Source organism: Hippocampus zosterae, chromosome 3, assembly GCF_025434085.1.
Source record: "Hippocampus zosterae strain Florida chromosome 3, ASM2543408v3, whole genome shotgun sequence".
NCBI lineage: Eukaryota > Metazoa > Chordata > Actinopteri > Syngnathiformes > Syngnathidae > Hippocampus > Hippocampus zosterae.
In genome coordinates this window covers 16530721-16553188 of record NC_067453.1, presented here as the reverse complement: position 1 = coordinate 16553188, position 22468 = coordinate 16530721, and the positions used below count along the sequence as shown (strand labels likewise).

The following is a 22468-nucleotide window of genomic DNA, read 5'->3' as shown; positions in this document are numbered from 1 at the left end:
GTTAGTATTAAAACACACTATTTTAGCTAAAAATTATCACCAAATAAGGCAAGTATAAAATAAAACAAAAACTAGTGGAGGAGCTCAATTATGTACGTGCTCTCTCAGAATGTGCCTTCAGAGATGTCCTAAAATGACGTCAGCGCTGCTTGGACTCATTTGAAATGTCATTTTTTAATTAGCATTTGCCACATGATTCACCAAAACATATATAAATCTCAAGATGTGGTATCTGCAAAATAGTTCACATTTTTTGTGTGTACAATCCAGTAAACAAGGATATAATTTAGGTTAACTCACTGCACATACAATAAGCCCAAAATGACTAGATTGGCCGAGTTTAGAATGCAAGTGACTTTGTATGGTGGAATGGATGTATTTTAACGTGAAATGACAAAATGGCTGTTTTCACTCATGTTCTTAATTTGGCTAATAAAAATAACTAGCCACTGAATGAATTTTCATCTTACTGTAACCGCACTGTACTACAAACTAAAAAAAAAAGTTTCATTGTTATTTTGTTTTTATTAAAAAAATACTGTAGAACACAATGAAGTTAAATTCCCTGACACCAATGAGATCACAAGTGCCACATGCAGGGTACATTCAAGGGGAGGTTTACTTGGCCTGAACTGAGAAGCCACAGTACGATGTGTTGAGCCACATTCACAGACAAGACAAAGTACTGCAAACGCTGAACTGTGAGATCTCATCAACAAATGTCATCCGTTAACTTTGACCGCTTTGCTTCTTCTGATGCCACTGTGTTGAAGAGTCCAGCTCAAAGGAAGGAAAATGACTGTTGGTATTTATCCGCATCCATGATTGGGCATATGGTGTATTGCGAGTGACGCAGTCCAAAGGTGAAGGCTGGCGCTTTGGTGTGTGTTGTGGTGACCTGGACAAAAATAACAGCATACAGCTTTCTCATCCACAAATCGACTTAATAATTGCTTGTCTACAAATAATCAATGGAGTGCCTGCATCTATCAAGTATGAAATGAAAAATAAATACATAAACAGATAAATAAATCTCGCTGCATGGTAAAATTGACCAGCTTTGCACATGTGGCATTCACTTGCAGTTTGTACGTGGTAAAGATCTTCTCTTCAAGGGAGTCTCAGTGTCTCCAAAAGTTTCTAACACCAAATAGTCACTAGATTTGTTGCTCATTGCGTATGTAAACAAAAAGCTATAAGAGTGATCGGAAAAGTCATCAAGTTGATAACACTGAGTTAGCCGCTATCTTTGTTCCATGCCCAAGCTGCGCCACCGGTTGTCATGATAACGCAATCTTTCCTCTGCATCAGTCAGCACACCCCAAAAATTTTTTTTAAAAAGCCCAATTGGCACCATTATGAAGCAAAATGTCCCCCACCTTCTCAGGACAGTAGACTCCAGGTGCTGGCGTCCTTGTCGCGCTTTGAGGGACGAACTTGCGCCCTGGCATGCTGTACTGAGGGGATTTGTTTAGGTAAATTTGGGGATCCACAGCTTGGTAGGCTGCAGGGCCTGGAGACTGAAACAGAAAGTACAACAAGTTCTTAAAAAGGCAGTTTGTCATTTGAAGAACAATAAATTAGAGGTAGAAAGTGTGAGTGACAAGGTGTCAATAACTTGTACTGGCAGGACAGGTGGACATGCTCACCGCTGAGAATGAGTCATTCTAGCAACATAACAACCGTGGTTAATGCTGGTTTATTTTACAGTGCTAATGCTAGCTTAGTGTTGCACTCCCTGTTATTTTGGTGATCCGGGCTATGTGTTCTCTTTGATTATTTGCCACAACTACGCACTTTCATATTTTCATGCCATTTTTAATGGCCCTGTTTGAGAAACACAAGAGTGTTGTCCCTCTCACCTTCCTTCTTACTCATTGCCTCTCTGTCGCATTATAGTGTCGCTACAGTGGCCAGGGAAGTCTGCTTTTGCCTTGTCAAACACATGATGTACCGGTAGTTTAGTTTGTTTAGTTATTAGAGCGCAGGAGAGTTTTGGCACCTCAAAACCTTATTTGTCGAACTGAACAGCAGGGAAGGCAGTTTTTCAATTGCAGTAAGATGGTATGTGTGCAAGGGACAATCACCAGGTGTGCGGATGTGAGTCTGAGTGAATAGTTTGTGATTGGCTGCATCGCTTGGTGTGTCATAAGTGTTTTAGATGACATTGCTACCTTTGTGTAGTCCTCCATGAATTTGCCATTTTTACTGCGACCGTAGAGCGAGTGTGCAGGTGCTGCTCTTATATTGACAGTTTTGGGTCCGAAGACAGGAGGTAGAGTGTTGGATGCTGGACCTGTAGGGACAAAACCGTGAAGAAGGGTAAACACATACCGATAATCGCACAAAATTTAAGCATTTACCCTCCAACCCTTTCCAATGAAATTCACTGAAAGGCATGATTCTTGGATGTCTCTGAAAGCTTATCCTGAATGAATATCCCGATCAGGTCTATTGAGCAATTGTTTTCCTCCCTGCTATACTCGAAAAATGGTCAATATTAATGGTGGCAAATCCATGTATGCGTGCGTAGTTAAAACCAAGTTGTGCAGAGCCACTGACATTGTATTTGTGGCATGAAAGAGCTTAATAGTCGAACTGAAGCTGCACTGTTACCGGACACCGAGCAAATGATTGTTTTGAGTGGTTATCTAAAAAATTAAAAGTGAAGTGTACAGCTGTAGTCTTGATATACAATATATATACATCTTCTACAGTGGTGCATGTAGATACAAATTCATAAATATACTGTCTGCCTGAGATTGTTGTCATATTCTTGTCTGCATGTGTTGCTGCACCTTTGTGTTCCAATTAACCACTGCTTGAAGCGTTACAACACCACCACATTGATTCTATTCTTTAGTCAGTCAACGGTTTTGGTAAGCGGAGTTGATTCAGTCATTTTCAATACATGCGTAATTGTTGTTATTTTATGTTTTGATTGACAGTAAACCTCTACTGGGAGTGGATTTAAAGAGTTTGAATGTACTTTTGGGGAATTGTTGACTCTTGTTCGCGATGGCTTGTATTTGTATACTACTGGATCTTTGTGTTTCCGGCAGTTGGAAGATGGTGCTACTCACAGGTTAGTCTCAGTACTACGAGAGACATCAAGTTTGTGGTAGGAGACTAGCGAACGTCTGTAGAGATGCCGCTATTTGTGAGGCATGCTGTGATTACATCACACACTATAGGAAGTATAACAAAACACATCCCGATTTTAAAAATCAGAATGGATGGTAATGCATGTACCCTGCTGTCGACATTATATTTGCTGATTCCAGAAAACGGAAATGTCAAGAAAAAAACTTACCAGGAGTAGTCTGGTTGCTATGCGCAACTTGTTTCCACCTCCCGGATAATGTATAAGAAGGAGAAGTGTGATAAGTGACCTTGTCTGAACTTTCAAGGTGGTAATGGTCTAAAAACAGCAAATGAAAATGTCATCATTCCCAAGAACGTAGTTGTGCTGCTTAAAAAAAAAAAGAACGTGTGTCATACTCACTGGGTGCAGGGACTTGGGCGCGCACTGCATCCTTGGGACGACTACCGAACGAAAATGCTGGCGTCCCATCCCGGCCATTTTTGGTGATATTGGAGGGGATGAGGTGTTTAGGTCCGGGTGAGGTTTCTTGCGTGCTTATATCATAGTGGGCACGGAAGCTGAAACTGGGGGCTTTGTGTTTTGTTGGATCATGTAGTCTAGAACCTGGATGAAAGAAAAAAAAAAGAATGCATATTCTGTGAGGATACCACAAACATTGTTTCTGGTATGGGGGTGGGGGCGGGGAGAAACAGGTATTCTACCTGTCAGTGAAGGCAAGGCATACTTTGGCCCTGGGCTGCTATAGAGGGCAGCTATGGGCCCTCGCGGTCTGTGGGGCCTCCATGATCCAACCCAAGGCTCTTCATCAGGCATTATCTGGAACAAATACGAACATTTTGTTTTCCATTCGATGGGCAGCGTGAAAACAACCAGCCACCTCCACTTGTATGATTAACCAATACTAACTGATTAGTCCGGGTACATCCTGGACTGGACACCAGTCACATACAGTGGATATAAAAAAAAAGTTGACACACCGTTGGTCAAATACCAGGGTTTTGTGAAATAAACAAGACAGAGATGAGTAATTTCACTACTTTTTGCCATCATCATGACCATCATCCAGTACAATGCAAGAGAAAAAATATTAATTACGGAGTGTGTAAGCAAAAATAAATAATAGAAATAGCGGTAATGCCTCAAATCAACCCCAAATAAATTTGTGATGTCCAAGCTGACTTTTTCTGACATACTGCATATATATACTGTATATCCCACCACCCAACAAGAGCCTAAAGGTTTTGTGCAAACATTTGACTTCTGTTTCAAAATCTTTCCACCTTGACCAAGGTCCCAGATTCATCTGAAAAGATACAACCCCGTGGCATGATGCTGCAACCATGCTTCACTGTAGTTGTGGTGTTCCATTGGCCATTGGTTTTATCCGATTTTGAGTTGATATTGCATGTGCTTGAATTCTGAACACAGCAGCGTCCAATTCTAAGAGGGTGTGCACACTTGTACAACCACAACATTCGTGTTTGTTTGTTTGTTTTAATGAAAGGTGAAAAACATTCAATTGAGTTGTATGGGTTTTAGGTCACATCGATGATGGAAAGAGTTTTGAAATTAATCTGTTTTATCTTTTTATTTTTCTAACACAAAACTCGGTGTTTTGTGTTAGATTTTAAATTTTAACGGTTGCGTACACGTGTTATGCTTCTCTGCAGCACTGGAGCGCCGCAGGGGACTGTTCTGGCTCCATTCCTGTTCATCCTCTACACCTCGGACTTCAGACACGACACTCCAAACTGCCACCTTCAGAAGTTCTCAGATGACTCTGCAATTGTTGGCCTCATTACAGAAGGGGACGATCGGGAGTACAGGGGACTGACTTTGTGGACTGGTGCCAGCAGAATCTCCTCCAGATCAACCCTAGGAAAACTAAGGAGTTGGTTGTGGATTTCTGCAGGAAAAAGTCCTCACCAGCACCGATGAACATCCAGGGTATGGACATAGAGAGGGTGACCTCCTACAAGTACCTTGGTGTTCTTCTGAACGACAAACGGGACTGGTCTACAAACACGGACACCCTGATTAGGAAAGGACAGGAAACTGAGGTCTTTTGGGGTTCAGGGGTCACTCCTTAAGACGTTCTATAACTCGGTGGTGGCCTCGGCCATCCATTATGGCATTGTCTGCTGGTCAGGCAGCATCTCAGCCCGGGACAGAAAGAGACTGGAGCGACTGGTCAGGAAGGCCAGTTCTGTCCTGGGTTGCTCCCTTGACACTCTGGAGGAGGTGGGCAACAGAAGGATGCTAACTAAGCTAAAAGCTATGATGGCCAGTCCCTCCCACCCCCTCCAGCCCGCCCTGACAGCACTTGGTAGCTCCATCAGCCAGAGACTGTTACACCCGCGCTGCAAGAAGGAGAGATACCGACGCTCGTTCCTACCGACTGCTGTCAGGCTGATGAATAAAAAATAACAATCATTATAATAATAATAATTAAATGATGTGAAGGAAAATTGTAAATAGTACTGCGATTTATCCATTTGTGTTCATATTGTATTTAATTGAAAGATATTTGTTGTTTTTTTTTCTCTGTCTCCTTTCTTCTTTCTACCTACATTCTTGCTGCTGGAGGCTGTGAATTTCCCCAGTGTGGGACGAATAAAGGATATCTTATCTTATCTTATATCCACAGTATCAACAGGCAGGCCTTTGTGTACGATTTAGAACAGAGGTGTCAAACTCAAATTTACCAGAGGTCACAGTTTTTTATTTTCACATTGTGACTTTGGAAATTATATAAATAAGGGCTGTCAGGGTCATTTTTGTCACAGGCCACATTGTAGTTGGTTTCCCTTGGAGGGCCCTTATGCAGTGATGTGTTGAATCACCTACTCATATTTTTACAAACACAGGCCATAACAAGGTGATGGATGATTGGTTTTGAAATCCAAATTCAAGAATAATTGGGTTTTTTCAACTATTGTTTACATTACTGTAAATGAAGGTTTTGACAACAAGGAATTGCTTTCAATATCTGAATATTTATTACGTATGACGATTCGACATTTTGGTACAGATTTTAGCACGCATCATGAAAGCTGACATGTTTGGTTTGCGAATTCGGGCCACTTAAAATTATGTAGAGGCAGATGTGGCCCCTGGGCCTCGAGTTTGAGACAAAGTGATATAAATGTAAAATCGAATTTTTCATTAAACATACAATTGCATTGATTGTCATCTCTCTATCTACAGTCTTTATCTATCTATTCATCCAGCCATCTATAATGTCTGAAAAAGACAAGAGAAATTGGTATGGATTTTAGGCCCAAATTAAAAAGAACAATTCTATTTAGCAAAACAGATGAAGTAGACAGTTTATTTGTTTTAGTGGGCCACAAAAAAAGGTTGACATGTGATTTAAATGCATGTTTTTTCAGAATGTGTGAGGAAGTTGGAGTACCCAAAGAGCAGCAGAAGACACCCGCAAGCATGGGGAGAGCATGCAAACCCCGCACAGGAATATTTTAACCAAGAATCTCAGAACTGTGAGTCCACTGTGCTGGCTGACAGTATGTCACCTGTAAATATTACACTAAAGCAACGCAACATTTAGCTGTGCCTGTAACTCAACCACAAAAATGTCTCCCAGGAAGAAATGTTTATTTTAGGGTTCTTTAAATATTCGATTTTTTTTCTTAATGCAGAGGGGGTGAATTCAAGATGTTGGTTGAAATAATTTACCTTTTGCAAATTCTAATCCTCTATTTCTCTCTAGTCTTCATAGGGTCCGGATATCAGCGCGCTCATTGAACTACAACACGAATTGTTTCGAGCCGGCCCACTTCACTATGACAATGTTGCCAGGGAGATGGCTGGACATGCTGAACATGTGTCCAAAACTCAAGCAAGTGACGGAATTTCTAACACTGAGCATTTTGTAACTTTCGATCTTTGCAAATCCGAGTTTCCTGAACGATTCACACGATTGAAACACTTAACGCAATCCAAGCGTACGATTCATAGCATTATTTTTTTTTTTGTTTTATCGTGCAGTATTAATTAATTTTTTTTTTAGCTTGAAACCATTTGTTTTAATTGCACAACTGACCTGTCAGGTCGACCCTTGATTTTCTTGTCGAAGTTTCACCCGTCGGACAAAAAGGGCTATCCAGCATTTTAGCATCCTGACGCCGTCCCTGCGTCCCGGCTGGGAGATGACATAATTACAGCCTGAATGTGATGACGTGTCACCGGGCGGCCCATTTGTACTCGGGTGGCGTGTGCGAGAAACACAGTACACAAGTGCTTATGCACAAAACTGTTGTGTCGGTTTAACAGTGCGCGCGCTGGTCCGACGCTGATCACAACCCGACCGGCGGTTACGTCACAGGTTCGACTCGCCCAAACGCCTCTTTCAGAAGTCGCATTTCCTTTAAAAGTGATAAGAACAGAAATTGTGTATTTTGACAGATAAAGCAGAAGTTCGCACGAAAAAGGCGGATCAAAAGTGTAATTGGCGAATGAAGCGGAAAGAATAGCCAGACGGGTGCGCGTGCAGATGCATGCGCATGCGTGAAAAATTTGCGTGAAGATGCCCCCCTCCACCCAGGAAGGTTTGGAGGGAGTAATCGGTTGCGTTTCTCACTTAAAACCTAGAACATTGAATTGTGTTTAAATTTGGTCACGATGTTAAGATTTAAGTAAGTTGGGAAATGTTAAATACTTCAAAAAGTAGGCAAAAATGACCCCTACAGACTGATCATTTTTTTCAGAAAAGGAACCAGACATCACACTTAAATGTGGACTGAATTATGAAGATTAGATACCACAAGAAAGTACGAGTTCACAAGCTGCGTAATAATATAATTAATACATTTATAATGATAAAAATGCTGGCACATAACCCTCTCTGGCATCACCCCAAAAATGTATCTAACTTTGATTACATGACCTCAAATATGATGAGATATGTCTGTATAAAAAAGTAAGGTATCTTTCAAGAGTTATCGGGAGATGAAAGATGAGTTATCCTGTCGTTCTTCTGAGGACCATGTTTGGATTTCCACCGCTTCTATTTCTTATTCAATTTACCCGTTGAAATGTAAACTATAGTTGTTGTTTGGATCCCCTTGGAAGCAATTTACCTCACATATTAGCATCTTTTATGAGAGTCACTGAACTCATCTACACTCCAGTTGGTTGAGAAAAAGACAAAAATCATTTTTTCCAGCCATTTACCCTGTTTTCTCACTTGGTCTGCCTTGGTCAAATAACTTGGAAGCATTTCAATACTAGTGGTGCAATCAGAGTTTTCCCCACCCTGATGTACATTCGTGCCTGTGATGTCATGGCGATCAGGTGTATATATAAAAATCTTGAAATAGTTATTAGAAGAAGGTAATGTGTGAATGATTCAGAAAACCGCCATGGTTCAGTGTGACTTGTTTCAGTGTTCTCTAATTGCTTAAAAACAAAAGTGACAATGATCCATCATGCACAGAACACCAACAGGGCAAAATGGAGTTTGCACATTAATGGTTGACATGAGTTAGCTAAACGTTTACTACTCTACTGCTGTTTTGAAATCATCAAGATTTTTTTAATACATAAGAATTTAAGGGAGTGCTTGGTTTATAGCAGAGCTATTATCTATAAATTGGAACATGACATAGTCTCTAACTAATCTACACTATCGCAATCCTGTAGTTAATTTGTAATTTAAAAAAAACATTGTAGGCCGCAGACATATTACAATCAAATGAAAATAAGCAAGGGTGGCCCGGTAGTCCAGTGGTTAGCACGTCAACTTCACAGTGCAGAGGTACCGGGTTCAATTCCAGCTCCGGCCTTCCTGTGTGGAGTTTGCATGTTCTCCCCGGGCCTGCGTGGGTCTTCGCCGGGTACTCTGGTTTCCTCCCACATTCCAAAAACATGCATGGCAGGCTGATTCAACGCTCTAAAATTGTCCCTAGGTGTGAATGTGAGCGTGGATGTTTGTTTGTCTCTGTGTGCCCTGCGATTGGCTGGCAACCGATTCAGGGTGTCCCCCGCCTACTGCCCGAAGACAGCTGGGATAGGCTCCAGCGACCCCCGTGACCCTAGTGAGGATCAAGCGGTTCGGAAAATGGATTGATGGATGGAAAATCAGCAAGTTTGTCAGGAGCCGAGCATGCCCTCTTGTAACCACCCAGGTTCGTTCTTTGACCCATTCATAGTAAAGGAAAAAAATCAAAGTGTAGCATTGCAGCTGCAGGCCCTCTGGATGTAACTGTTGTTGCGAAGCGTCTCCCTCAAATGGGCCCTCATGAGTTTTATTAAAATTGCAAGGTTTTGCATGTCCTCTTGAGGCCGCTGTTGAGTCAAAAAGACAAATATCGATCTTGTGAGTGCTATCCTCTCTAAGGAAGAAGAACAACGCAAACGTGCTGTTTATCTATCGTCTGACCTTTGTCAGTGCTTGGAGCAGACGCTTCAGCACGGCATCTTCTCTGTGTGGACACAGGCTGGTCACCGTGTTGACACAACGCAAGAGACAATAGATAGTGTGCCTCTGTGACTGAAAAGACAAGGATGATTACTTGAAAATGCAGTAAAATCAGACATGAGTCCATTTACTGGTGTTATCTCCACTCCAGGCACAATTTAACCATCCCAAATTAAGGCTTTTTTTTCTTCCTCAATAATGTTCGCCAGCATGATCAGGAACAATTTGACGATGCGCTGAATTTCCAGTTCCAAGTTTGACATTTACTTACTTTGTTATTGGCTCAAGTGCTAATGCTAGCAAAGCTCTCATCATAATATAACATTTTTTTTTAATCTGAAGAATCACCTGCAGGTTTCCTTAATAGTTGCGATTAAAATAGACTGATAGAACACCACAGTTTACCATTTAACACATGATTTACAATTGTTACAAGTAGCAAATGTGAAGATAACCATAAGCATTATAACCACCATATCCAAAAAAGAAACAACGTATGCGTTCCTTTAGGTTCCTTAAAAGCAGTGAGAAGCGATGGGTCGAGATAATTGAATGCTTTGTAGTGCAACGATCGCCACATTGCTTTTCTGTTGTGCATAAAGAATTCCAGTATTTCAGAACTGGGAGATCTCGCCTCTTGAATGGATCTCCAACACTACTGGCTCTAAAGCAGAACTGATCTTTTGACCGACAACTTTTAAGGAGATGAAAAAAAAATGAGTAGCTTGTCCATTGTTGTAGCATTAAACACGATTATCAATATGTTTTTGGTACCTTACCTTCTTGAGTACACTAAGAGGCTTCCTGTTGCATCCAACACGACTTAAACTTACTATATCCTCGGCACCAAGAACAGGCTCCTGTGTAAACATGGATAAATATGTTGGAATATTAAATTGTTTGAAACATAAATCCTGACATAATTGTGTTTTGCTTGAAGTCTAATGACAGACTTTGAGCTTCTCAAGCCAGGTCCACAGCAGACACGTGAGAACCCGAGCATCCGTTTCAGTCACCAAAAGAGCCCAGCCACATTCGCTGCTGTTCAGCTCCTCCTGTTAGGGAAGGTAAGTGACTGACTTTGGAAAATTGTTTGAAAAATGTGCCAATGTGGGATTCGCACCTGTAGAAGAGACGATCGCCTCAGAATGGTTTCTTCCGGTGGACCTTGGTCCGCCATTGCCTTAGCAATTGCACGAGCCACTGAGGTCGGGCGCACATTCTGTGTGCTCCTGGACAGCTATTGCGGAATCGTCATGAGTCAGAATTCATCATACATTTTGTCATCCAAAATAGTCTGTCTCTTTTACCTCCAGGTTGGAGCTGTACTTGGATTGAGCCTTTTTGACCGTACACTTGAAGTTCCTCGCAGAGTTGTTGCTTTGCTGCATAAAGCGTGCATGTGAATGGTTCTTGGTGATCATTTGTGGTGAAAGTGGGGCAGTCTTGGATCTCAGTTGACTCAGTTGAGGTTCTGTTACATCCCATGCACACCAGGGACTCATCTCCAGATCCTGCAGGACACGATAAAATGAAATGAGAAGAATTTACAATTCATTTTCCCCAGAAGAAATTATGGAAATGGAATCAATCTGTTCCAGAGGAACCTAGCGTCATCAAATGTACAGACAATATTAACCATCAATATTGGCCGGAACGCCATAAACTGAAGATTATGGTAACATAAGCGATGAAAGTTTCTCCCAGCTTCAGTGTCGGTCCTTAGTTATTGTAGACTGTGGTGTAATGTAACAAGCAATCGAGACAGAGGCCTTTGTTCCAATTTCTGACATTGCATTTATTCTATTTTCTGAATTACCGTATCGACCCGAATATAAGACGGGCCTGATTATAAGATTACCCCCTCTTTTTCAAGACTCTAATTTGAAAAAAGACTTTTTGAACCCCAAATTAATATTTATACAGAAACTAATTACAGTACATCTGAAACTAATGTTTATAACAATATATTTGAGAGAAAAATATATTATTTTGCCTCATTCAAATCTAAATTGCAATCACATTTGTAAATGAATGGCATCTGGTTTTTGAAATGTAAATTACATCATAACTTCTCCTCAGCTGCCAGTTAACCTGGCCGATCTTTGACCCACTTTTTTCCAGATTGTCACTACGTTTCTGCATTTTTTGTTATCTCTTCTATTATTTTCTTCTCTTTTCCTTCTTACCGCTATTTTTTATTTTTCTTCTTCGTGCTACCGCAATTTTCATTTTTATTCTTCGTGGGAGGCGTTCACTTCGGCCTGGGAGTCAAGTTCAGCATTCGCTTCATTGTTGGCGCCATCTAGCGTCGTGAATGGGTATACTGTCTAGACCCCGAATGTAAGACGATGCCCACTTTTTCAGTCTTATTTCAATGCAAAAAAACACCGTCATATATTTGGGCCAATACGGTATATCTACTGCTGAACTTTTTTTTAAAATCTTTGCCAGCAGTGGTGGATAAAGTAAAAAAAGAAGAGCCAAAGGAAACAAAAACCACTTGTTTTTCATCTTAAAAAGTTCACTGAACTGAAGTCCCTCTTGACAAGAAGTCAATTTGGACTCTGGATTTCTGAATGTGTGAAATTCAGCTTCATTTACCACCATCTTGCAGAGGTCAGTGTCACTGTAGCTGCGCTTGTCCAGAAGCAAATCCGTCTTCCTCTCCATGAATCCCAGTTGCTCATCCCAGGAGGACACGGAGCCCGAGCCCACCCGTTTGATGTTGAGATGTTCCCTCAGTAAGGGCAGGAATTGTTTAGACACCAGGGTCTCCCTCACCACTCTGGTCAGGATCCTAATTGCTGACCTCTTCTCCAGTTCGGCATTTACCTCCGGAGCTGCGGGTAGTCCCAGTGCCAAGCAGGAGAGGTGCACACACAAGAGGTACACCACCTGATGAGATGGCAAGATCAATGACGCTGTACAGTTAGCGACACGGACAACCATCAAATCCTGACCTTTGGTATGTGTCTGAGTGTGCGGGCCTCTTGGCCGTGCAACAGAAGCGCCTGACGGTTGAGGTAGTGCTGCAGGGTGACGGGGGATCCGTGTCGCAGGCTGAGGTCTGGGTACTGCATCAGCTGTGTGCTTAGCAGCCGAGCGAAGTCGAACACCTGGCTGATCTGTGCTCGAGTTTGGATGGAGCGCGGCCTCTTGATGCGAACGTAATGGACAGCCTCGCTGGGAGTGATGCGCAAAGTGTAGATTAAGTAGCAGGCTATCAGGACACCTTTGGAGCAGTCAAAGTACAACGTTTTGTATGCCGTACTGTCACGCTTGCTGGGATACGACTGATTGAGCCCAAACCTGTTCTGCCGAGGCCTGCGTGGCAGTGCACAGCAACCCTGCCTTCCCCCACTGCGAAGGCCAGCACCTTTACCCCATCTATTATGTTGACCAAGGAAGACACGCAGAAGTCTGGCATCCCAAAGTTGTAAAAGTAAACTGCAAAATGAACAAACATGCACATTAAATATTTTGGATGATTTGATGAGAAACGTGCACTCGCTGGCCTCAATACTTGGTAATGAGATCCAGTCCAGCAACAGTCCATAAAACAACAACAAAAAACAAACAAAAAAAACACTCCTGGAACTACAAATAGACATTTGGTACTCTTGCACTCTTCTGGGAAGACTTTTTCATAGGACTTTGAAGTATGTCTGGGGGAATTTTGTTGCCGCAAAATTGGAAGCATAACATTGTCCAAAACTCATGAACTCAACTAATGTGGAGTCGGCTGGACATCGGGTGTGTCTGGATTGTATCAAGTATCCCACAAAAAAGGGGTTCGAGTATTAAAAAGAATAAAAAAAGGAAAACTAACCTAATCTTCTCAATCTTTATTAATAACCGTTCAGAACATTAGCGGTTCTTCAAAACCTGAAGAAGATTGGTGACATGATCTTTTCACTAGTCTTCTTGGTACTATGCATAGGCATTTGATTACTTGAGCACTAAAACTTTCTCTGCGCATTCAGGGCAATAAATAAACAACATGTCTAAGATTTTTCTGGACATTTTTGTTCTCATCGCCAACTTTTCTCTTCACGACAAGTTCTGAAAAAATCTTTTCCTTGCACTTAGTATCACTTCAGAATTACATTTTGCTTAAAGCTCTCATGAGCCTGAGCTAAGGCAGCCCACGTGATTAACCCCCACTCCGCAAAAAAAACAAAACACAAACTGCCCATGGCATTGACACACACACACAAAAAAAGTCGAGGCCGCCCTAATAGTAAACTTTGAAAAAACACACAAAATGCCCAGGGCAATGACACACACACAAAAAAGTGGGAGCCGCCCTATTAATCAACTTCAATATCAGGTAGTGAGCTATGAAATATCCTATGGGCGGCAAATGTCCCCCAGCAGCAAGTTTGAGGATCTCACTGTCATGCTCCATGAAGGTCTGCGGCGAGTACGTGAAGCCACTCTTGGGGTCCAAGGGGGGTCCACAGTGAGCATGCTCGCCTGGCATTTGCATGTTTATGACGGATCTGATATTTAATCTAGGAAAGAAGTCGCATATGAGGACACAATGCCACCGCCCACATCTGTTGTTTTACTTCAGACATAAACTCAAGGCAATACCGCTGGAATTGCTCAATGATGTTATACTTGTCAATCAAGATTTTGGAAGGTCGTGCCATGGCAATGATGTCATCGGTCACCCTGGGATTTCAGGGAAGAGTACATTGTATAAATAACCAAATGCCTTTTGCTCCTGATTGTTTTGGAGTCAATCATTTCATCCTACCATGATGAGAAAATGCCTCTGATGACCTGCTGGTTTGTTTTCCAACACTCTGGTCCTTCATAACGGCAGTCCACTCCCCCACAGGCAAGTAGACACAGGAGCTTGGGCGGTATTGCTTTTACCAGGTTCTCCCTGGCCTGGGAGTAAGCGGGTCGCGGAACTGGAACATGGGTCTGCATCCTACACCAGGGACGTCTAACACTCCACACCCAATATCAGCCTGTCCTACACGACTAAGAGTCCAACTAGTTCAAGTTCACTCAACACTTACCTTTTGAAATATGTTGGACAGAGGCGCTATAATTTCCATTAATCATATTTAGTCCAAACCCAGAGGCACAAAAAAAGAAAAAAGTAAAACAATAGACGTGTTAATACTGACCCACTCGGCAGCTTGCTGACAGGCAGACACAGAGCTGACCTATCTTTGCTCAAACAGATTAGCTTTAGCTGTCATACTGGAAATGCGATAGACCAATTAAATAGTGCTTATACATCCACATGCAAACACTCTGTATCCATGTCCTAATCCCCCGAAGTCTCTTGTATTGTTTCGTTTATGATGATACTGTTCCTAGCAAAAATAATAGCCTTCCTTGAACGTTTTGATCTTTTGCCACATTTCAAACAAATACATGTGTGAAAAAAAAAATCCTCGTCTCACCCCCCCTCGGGTGGTGTCCATCCCTCATTCAGCTCGGGTCCTCTACCAGAGGTCAGGAAGCTTGAGGATTCTGCGCAGTATCCTTGCTGTTTCCAGCACTGCACATTTCTGGACTGAGATGTCTGACGTTGTTCCCGGGATCTGTTGCAACCACTCATCTAGTTTGGGGGTCACTGCCCCGAGTGCTCCGACCACGACAGGCACGACTGTCACCTTTACCTCCCAGGCTCTCTCCAGCTCCTCTAGGAGCCCTTGGTATTTCTCGAGTTTCTCGTGTTCCTTCTTTCTGATGTTTCCATCACTTGGGACCGCTACATCCACTACAACGGCTTTCCTCTGCCCTTTATCTAAGATCACGATATCTGGTTGGTTCGCCATTACCATCTTGTCAGTCTGGATCTGGAAGTCCCACAGGATCTTCACTCTGTCATTCCCCACCACCTTCGGAGGTGTTTCCCATTTTGACCTTGGGGTTTCCAGTCCATACTCCGCACAGATGTTTCGGTAGACTATGCCAGCCACCCGGTTATGACGTTCCATGTAGGCTTTCCCTGCCAGCATCTTACACCCTGCAGTTATGTGTTGGATCGTCTCAGGTGCCTCTTTGCACAACCTACACCTTGGGTCTTGTCTGGTGTGGTATATCTGGGCCTCGATGGCTCTGGTGCTCAAGGCCTGCTCCTGAGCAGCCAGGATGAGTGCCTCTGTGCTGTCCTTCAGGCCAGCCCTCTCTAGCCACTGATAGGACTTCTTGAGATCAGCCACTTCAGTTATGGTCCGGTGGTACATCCCGTGGAGGGGCTTGTCCTCCCATGATGGTCCCTCTTCCAGCGCCTCATCTTCAGTTCCCCATTGTCTGACACATTCTCTGAGTACGTCATCCGTTGGAGCCTTCTCCTTGATGTAGTCATGGAGCTTGGATGTTTCATCCTGGACAGTGGCTCTCACACTCACTAGTCCCCGGCCTCCTTCCTTTCGGCTTGCGTACAGTCTCAGGGTGCTGGATTTGGGATGGAAACCTCCATGCATGGTTAGGAGCTTTCGGGTCTTAACGTCCGTGGTCTGAATCTCTTCCTTTGGCCACCTTATTATTCCTGCAGGGTATCTGATCACTGGCAGGGCATAGCTGTTTATTTCCCGGATCTTATTCTTGCCATTGAGCTGGCTTCTTAGGACTTGCCTCACTCGCTGGAGGTATTTGGCCGTAGCCGCTTTCCTTGTTGCCAGTTCGAGGTTGCCATTGGCTTGTGGTATACCGAGGTACTTGTAACTGTCCTCAATGTCTGCTATTGTTCCTTCAGGTAGTGAGTGCCCTTCAGTGCGGACTACCTTTCCTCTCTTAGTCACCATCCGACTACATTTCTCAAGCCCAAATGACATCCTGATGTCGCTGCTGTAGATCCTGGTCGTGTGGATCAGGGAGTCTATGTCCCTTTCGCTCTTAGCATACAGCTTTATGTCATCCATGTAGAGGAGGTGACTGATCGTAGCTCCATTTCTGAGGCGGTATCCATAGCCTGTCTTAGTGATTACTTGGCTTAGGGGGTTCAGTCCTATGCAGAACAGCAGTGGGTAGAGTGCATCACCTTGGTATATGCCCCATTTGATGGACACTTGGGTAAGTGGCTTGCCATTGGCTTCAAGTGTGGTTTTCCACATCCTCATCAAGTTCGCAACGAAGGCTCAGAGGGTCCTGTTCAGCTTATACAACTCCAAGCATTCAGTGATCCATGTATGTGGCATCGAGTCATAGGCTTTCTTGTAATCAATCCAGGCTGTGCACAGGTTGGTACGTCGGGACCTGCAGTCTTGTGCGACTGTTCTGTCAACCAGGAGCTGATGTTTGGCTCCTCTGGTATCTCTACCAATGCCCTTCTGTGCTTCGCTCATGTATTGATCCATTTGTCCACTTATCTTAGCCGCAATGATGCCTGACATGAGCTTCCATGTTGTGGAGAGACAGGTTATTGGCCGATAGTTGGATGGGACTGCACCCTTCGAGGGATCCTTCATGATCAGGATCGTTCGCCCTTCGGTTAGTCATTCTGGGTGAGTCCCATCCCTCAGCAGCTAGTTCATTTGTGCTGCTAGGCGCTCATGGAGTGCTGTGAGTTTTTTTAGCCAGTAGGTGTGGACCATGTCCGGGCCTGGTGCTGTCCAGTTCTTCATATCTTTTTTTTGTACCACGGACTTTTTTCCAAGATGGCGCCCGAGTAGGCAGCCTTCGGCAAGTGCTCTTCAAGAGCCTTGCTTTTTTGTTCTTTTTTGCTGTTTTTGTCTTTTGTTTTGTCACATGTTGTTTGTTGTTTCATTGTGTGGACCTGATATGGACTGTTTTCAGCGCTTTTTGGCCACGACATTCGTCAAAGGAGCAGTATCTGTGCTTGGTGGTTGCGCCTTCTCGGCAGCACGCCTGTACCAGCACAGATTTTGATTGGGAGGAATGTCGGCGCCATTGACTGTCGGTGCTGGACAGACCTGGGGCGCTTGTGTTTTTTGCGCCAGTAATGGGCAGCATTTTTCACAACCCCGATTTGTTCAGTGGCTATGTCGGCGCTGTTGGACAGTTGGCGTTGGTGCGGCTGGATGGATGGCCGCTGAAGTTGAGGATGAGGAGAGAGGAGCGTTGGCGAAGAGCGCAGATGCGTATTTGGAACCGTGAGTCACCGCTTGGAATTGAAATGGATTTCATTGGGACAGGAGAAGTTAACCAATCTCTTTTTTCGTCAATGGATGCTACAGCTTCTTGTTGACTTTGAAACTTAGCTTGTAGCCGACGTGTGCACATTTTGAGCATGACGTCTCTGATCCACTGGTTAAAGGACACTTTGATTCCCTCCTCTTTCATCTCAAACCGCTTCAAACAACAAAGCGTGTGACGGAAAAGTGGTTAGGACTGCACGACTGTCTGTGTTTTATGTTATGTGTTGTGTTTATTATTTTACCTTATGTTAACTGTTTTGTAAAGCGCTTTGTTACAGCTGCCGCTGTTGTGAAAGCGCTATATAAATCAGCATGTATTGTATTGTATTGTATTGTATATCTGAGACTCTTTCCTTTGTCTGCCACTGTTATGGTAACTGGGTCCTGTTCAGGGAGGTTGCTGTGCTCCTCTCTCAGGGTCACCAGCCATTGTGCACTGCTGTTATGTGCAACCTCTTTCTCCCATATGCCTTTCCAGTGCCTTTCAGTTTCCAGTCTTGGTGGGGGTCTGCTCTGTTGTTAGGATCCTGCCACTGAGCGTACACTTTCGCAGGTTGTGTTGCAAACAGCCTGTTTATTCGTCTGGCCTCATTCTCTTTCGTGTACCGCTTTAGGCCGCTGGAAAAGGCTTGGAGCCTTTGTTTAGCAGTTTCGAGTGCTTCAGGTATGGTCATCTGGATGCACCTCTCGGGTATCGGCCTTTTCATCACACCTCTCTGGGCCTCCGTCAATTGACTCACATCTTTCCGGGCCGCCTTGAGCTTAGCCTCCAACCATCTTTTCAATGGTGGGTAACGTATCTCATGGCTTCCATTGTTGCTCTTATAGCCACGAATCTCTAGGATCACTGATGCTGAAGCGTATATCAGCTCATTGGTTTCTGTGATCGTTACGGTAGGGATCGCCCTCGGTGCTGCAGTCACACTTTCTATGAGACTTTCAGGTGGTACTTCACATAGCCGTTATATATATATATATATATATATATATATATACATACATGTATGTGTGTGTGTGTCTATACATATCATTAACTAACTACACTTATACAATGTCCTTTTTTTGTTACAAATACACTGAAAAGTAGGACATGAAACATTATTGACCCACGTTTCTCTTCGGAAACTTCAAAAGCTTTAAACATCTCTCAGAGCAATGTTCGATGAATCATTCTATTCCGCTAAACTTTTGGCCCAAACAAGGAGAGCACCGATCAGAGGTGCAGCCAAGAGGGTCACGATCACTCTGGATGAACTGCTGAGATCCACATCTTAGGTGGCGAACCTATTCGTCGCACATTGTACAAATCTGGCCTTTATGGAAAAGTGTTACAAAGACAAAGTTTGCTATGAGGCACTGAGGAGGCACAACAGTCAAATTATGTATTTTAGTCAAAATGTAACTTTCTGGGCAAGATTTATTTGTACACAGTTTTTTTTAAATCTTTAATTTGTTGAAAAAAAAGTGCACTTCACGATAACAGTTTTCCAAGGCACTGTAACACGAATGGCACACAGAATGATTGATTTTAATCTAATATTTTCATGATCCAGTATTAGAAACCGCTCAGCGCGATGTATTGCAGTAAATTATGAATGACAGTTATACACAAAGAAACAAACCCTTTGGTAATAGTATCAATCAAAAATTAGCATTAATTTGGATTGGCTCATGTTAAAAACTCCAGATAAATGCATGTTTTCTTGGAATTGAATTTGGCAACAGGAGAACTAAAATATCCCCTCCGTGAGTCGTCACCTTACCGCGGTGGAGGGGTTTGTGTGTCCCAATGATCCTAGAAGCTAAGTTGTCTGGGGCTTAATGCCCCTGGCAGGGTCACCCATGGCAAACAGGTTCTAGGTGAGGGGCCAGACAAAGCACGGCTCAAAGACCCCTTATGATGAGCAAAATATATGGACCAAGGTTTCCCTTGCCTGGACGCGGGTCACCGGGGCCCCCCTCTGGAGCCAGGCCTGGAGGTGGGGCTCGTTGGCAAGCGCCTGGTGGCCGGGCCTACACCCATGGGGCCCGGCCGGGCACAGCCCGAAGAAGCAACGTGGGTCCCCCCTCCCATGGGCTCACCACCCATGAGAGGGGCCAAAGGGGTCGGGTGCAATGTGAGCTGGGCGGCAGCCAAAGGCGGGGACCCTGGCGGTCCGATCCTCGGCTGCAGAAGCTAGCTCTTGGGACATGGAATGTCACCTCTCTGGCAGGGAAGGAGCCCGAGCTGGTGTGTGAGGCAGAGAATTTCCGACTGGATATAGTCGGACTTGCCTCCACACACAGCCTGGGTTCTGGTACCAGTTCTCTCGAGAGGGGTTGGACTCTCTTCCACTCTGGAGTTGCTCACGGTGAGAGGCGCAGAGCAGGTGTGGGCATACTCATTGCCCCCCGGCTCAGTGCCTGTACATTGGGGTTCACACCGGTAGACGAGAGGGTTGCCTCCCTCCGCCTGCGGGTGGGGGGACGGGTCCTGACTGTTGTTTGTGCATATGCACCAAACAGCAGCTCAGCATACCCACCCTTTTTGGAGTCCCTGGAGGGTGTGCTGGAGAGTACTCCTGCTGGGGACTCCCTTGTTCTGCTGGGGGACTTCAATGCTCACGTGGGCAATGACAGTGAGACCTGGAGGGGCGTGATTGGGAGGAACGGCCCCCCCCGATCTGAACCCGAGTGGTGTTTTGTTATTGGACTTCTGTGCTCGTCACGGATTGTCCACAACGAACACCTTGTTCAAACATAAGAGTGTCCATATGTGCACTTGGCACCAGGACACCCTAGGTCGCAGTTCGATGATCGACTTTGTAGTTGTATCATCGGATTTGCGGCCGCATGTTCTGGACACTCGGGTGAAGAGAGGGGCGGAGCTGTCAACTGATCACCACCTGGTGGTGAGTAGGCTCCGATGGTGGGGGAAGATGCCGGTCCGTCCTGGCAGACCCAAACGTATAGTGAGGGTTTGTTGGGAGCGTCTGGCGGAATCCCCTGTCAGAAGGAGTTTCAACTCCCACCTCCGACAGAGCTTTTCCCATGTTCCGGGGGAGGCGGGGGACATTGAGCCTGAGTGGACCGTGTTCCGTGCCTCTATTGTTGAGGCGGCCAATCTGAGTTGTGGCCGTAAGGTGGTTGGTGCCTGTCGTGGCGGCAACCCCCGTACTCGCTGGTGGACACCAGCAGTAAGGGATGCCGTCAAGCTGAAGAAGGAGTCCTATCAAGCCTTTATGGCCTGTGGTACCCCAGAGGCAGCTGACGGGTATCGATTGGCCAAGCGGGCCGCGGCTTCGGTGGTCGCCGAGGCAAAAACCCGAGCGTGGGAAGAGTTCGGTGAGGCCATGGAAGCCGACTTCCGGACGGCTTCGAGGAAATTCTGGTCCACCATCCGACGTCTCAGGAGGGGGAAGCAGTGCACCACTAACACTGTGTACAGTGGGGATGGGGCGCTGCTGACTTCGACTCGGGACGTTGTGAACCGGTGGGCAGAGTACTTCGAAGACCTCCTCAACTCCACCAACACGCCTTCCTTGGAGGAAGCAGAGCCCGGGGACTCTGAGGTGGGCTCTCCTATCTCTGTGGTTGAAGTCACCGATGTTGTTAAAAAGCTCCTCGGTGGCAAGGCCCCAGGGGTGGATGAGATCCGCCCGGAGTTCCTCAAGGCTCTGGATGTTGTGGGGCTGTCCTGGTTTACACGCCTCTGCAACATCGCGTGGACAACAGGGAGAGTGCCTCTGGATTGGCAGACCGGGGTGGTAGTCTCTCTTTTTAAAAAGGGGGACCGGAGGGTGTGTTCCAACTACAGAGGGATCACACTCCTCAGCCTCCCTGGTAAGGTCTATTCAGGGGTGCTCGAGAGGAGGGTCCGTCAGGAAGTCGAGCCTCAGATTGAGGAGGAGCAGTGTGGTTTTTGTCCCGGCCGTGGAACAGTGGACCAGTGGACCAGCTCTACACCCTTAGCAGGGTCCTTGAGGGTATGTGGGAATTCGCCCAACCAGTCTACATGTGTTTTGTGGACTTGGAGAAGGCGTTTGACCGTGTCCCTCGGGGAGTTCTGTGGGGGGTGCTTCGTGGGTATGGGGTACCGAACCCCCTGATACGGGCTGTTCGGTCACTATACCACCGATGTCAGAGTTTGGTTCGCATTGCCGGCAGTAAGTCGCAATCGTTTCCAGTGGAGGTAGGACTCCGCCAAGGCTGCCCTTTGTCGCCGATTCTGTTCATAACCTTTATGGACAGAATTTCTAGGCGCAGCCGAAGCGTTGAGGGGGTCCGTTTTGGGGGCCTCAGTATTTCATCCCTGCTTTTTGCAGATGATGTGGTGCTGTTGGCTCCTTCAAACGGGGCTCTCCAACTCTCACTGGAGCGTTTCGCAGCCGAGTGTGAAGCGGTTGGGATGAAAATCAGCACCTCCAAATCTGAAACCATGGTCCTCAGTCGGAAAAGGGTGGAGTGCCCACGGGTCGGGGAGGAGATCTTACCCCAAGTGGAGGAGTTCAAGTATCTTGGGGTCTTGTTCACGAGTGGGGGTAGGAGGGAGCGGGAGATCGACAGGCGGATCGGTGCAGCGTCTGCTGTGATGCGGACGTTGTATCGGTCTGTCGTGGTGAAGAAGGAGCTGAGCCAAAAGGCGAAGCTCTCAATTTACCGGTCGATCTACGTCCCAACCCTCACCTATGGTCACGAGCTATGGGTCGTGACCGAAAGAACGAGATCCCGGATACAAGCGGCTGAAATGAGTTTTCTCCGCAGGGTGTCCGGGCTCTCCCTTAGAGATAAGGTGAGAAGCTCAGTCATCCG

General features: G+C 45.2%; 3 protein-coding genes across 4 annotated transcripts in view; all 3 read right to left on the bottom strand.

The window, feature by feature from the left end:
* Positions 1-22468, bottom strand: part of LOC127597330 (lithostathine-1-alpha-like) — a 172012-nt gene that overhangs the window by 121447 nt on the left and 28097 nt on the right. The window lies entirely within an intron of this gene.
* On the bottom strand, positions 101-7294 carry odf3b (outer dense fiber of sperm tails 3B). Its single transcript, XM_052060305.1, has 7 exons — positions 7170-7294; positions 3808-3922; positions 3506-3709; positions 3314-3421; positions 2175-2296; positions 1380-1520; positions 101-898 (listed from the first exon to the last, which is right to left on the bottom strand). The coding sequence occupies exons 2-7, from the start codon at positions 3917-3919 to the stop codon at positions 782-784; spliced, it is 804 nt and encodes a 267-aa protein (XP_051916265.1). The 5' UTR covers positions 3920-3922; positions 7170-7294; the 3' UTR covers positions 101-781.
* zgc:77752 (uncharacterized protein LOC393862 homolog) lies at positions 8475-14715 on the bottom strand. 2 transcript variants are annotated; one of them, XM_052060267.1, is made up of 13 exons: positions 14582-14685; positions 14311-14505; positions 14145-14225; positions 13944-14062; positions 12858-12995; positions 12509-12780; positions 12150-12443; positions 10856-11059; positions 10669-10785; positions 10499-10600; positions 10325-10405; positions 9507-9617; positions 8476-9412 (listed from the first exon to the last, which is right to left on the bottom strand). In XM_052060267.1, the coding sequence occupies exons 2-13, from the start codon at positions 14487-14489 to the stop codon at positions 9290-9292; spliced, it is 1821 nt and encodes a 606-aa protein (XP_051916227.1). In that variant the 5' UTR covers positions 14490-14505; positions 14582-14685; the 3' UTR covers positions 8476-9289. The 2 variants fall into 2 exon arrangements, with proteins under 2 accessions (XP_051916228.1, XP_051916227.1); XM_052060268.1 differs by having other exon boundaries at positions 8475-9412; positions 12858-12935; positions 14311-14715.

Excerpts from the sequence above, each read along its gene's own strand:
- odf3b (XM_052060305.1), bottom strand. The coding sequence starts at position 3,919 with ATGCCTGATGAAGAGCCTTGGGTTGGATCATGGAGGCCCCACAGACCG. Across the intron at positions 2,297-3,313 it reads TAGCAACCAGACTACTCCTG|GTCCAGCATCCAACACTCTA; the intron begins GTAAGTTTTTTT and ends TTGTCCCTACAG. Across the intron at positions 899-1,379 it reads GAGTCTACTGTCCTGAGAAG|GTCACCACAACACACACCAA; the intron begins GTGGGGGACATT and ends ATTTTTGTCCAG.
- zgc:77752 (XM_052060267.1), bottom strand. The coding sequence starts at position 14,489 with ATGCAGACCCATGTTCCAGTTCCGCGACCCGCTTACTCCCAGGCCAGG. Across the intron at positions 11,060-12,149 it reads CTGACCTCTGCAAGATGGTG|GATCTGGAGATGAGTCCCTG; the intron begins GTAAATGAAGCT and ends CGTGTCCTGCAG. Across the intron at positions 10,786-10,855 it reads AGTACAGCTCCAACCTGGAG|CTGTCCAGGAGCACACAGAA; the intron begins GTAAAAGAGACA and ends ATTCCGCAATAG.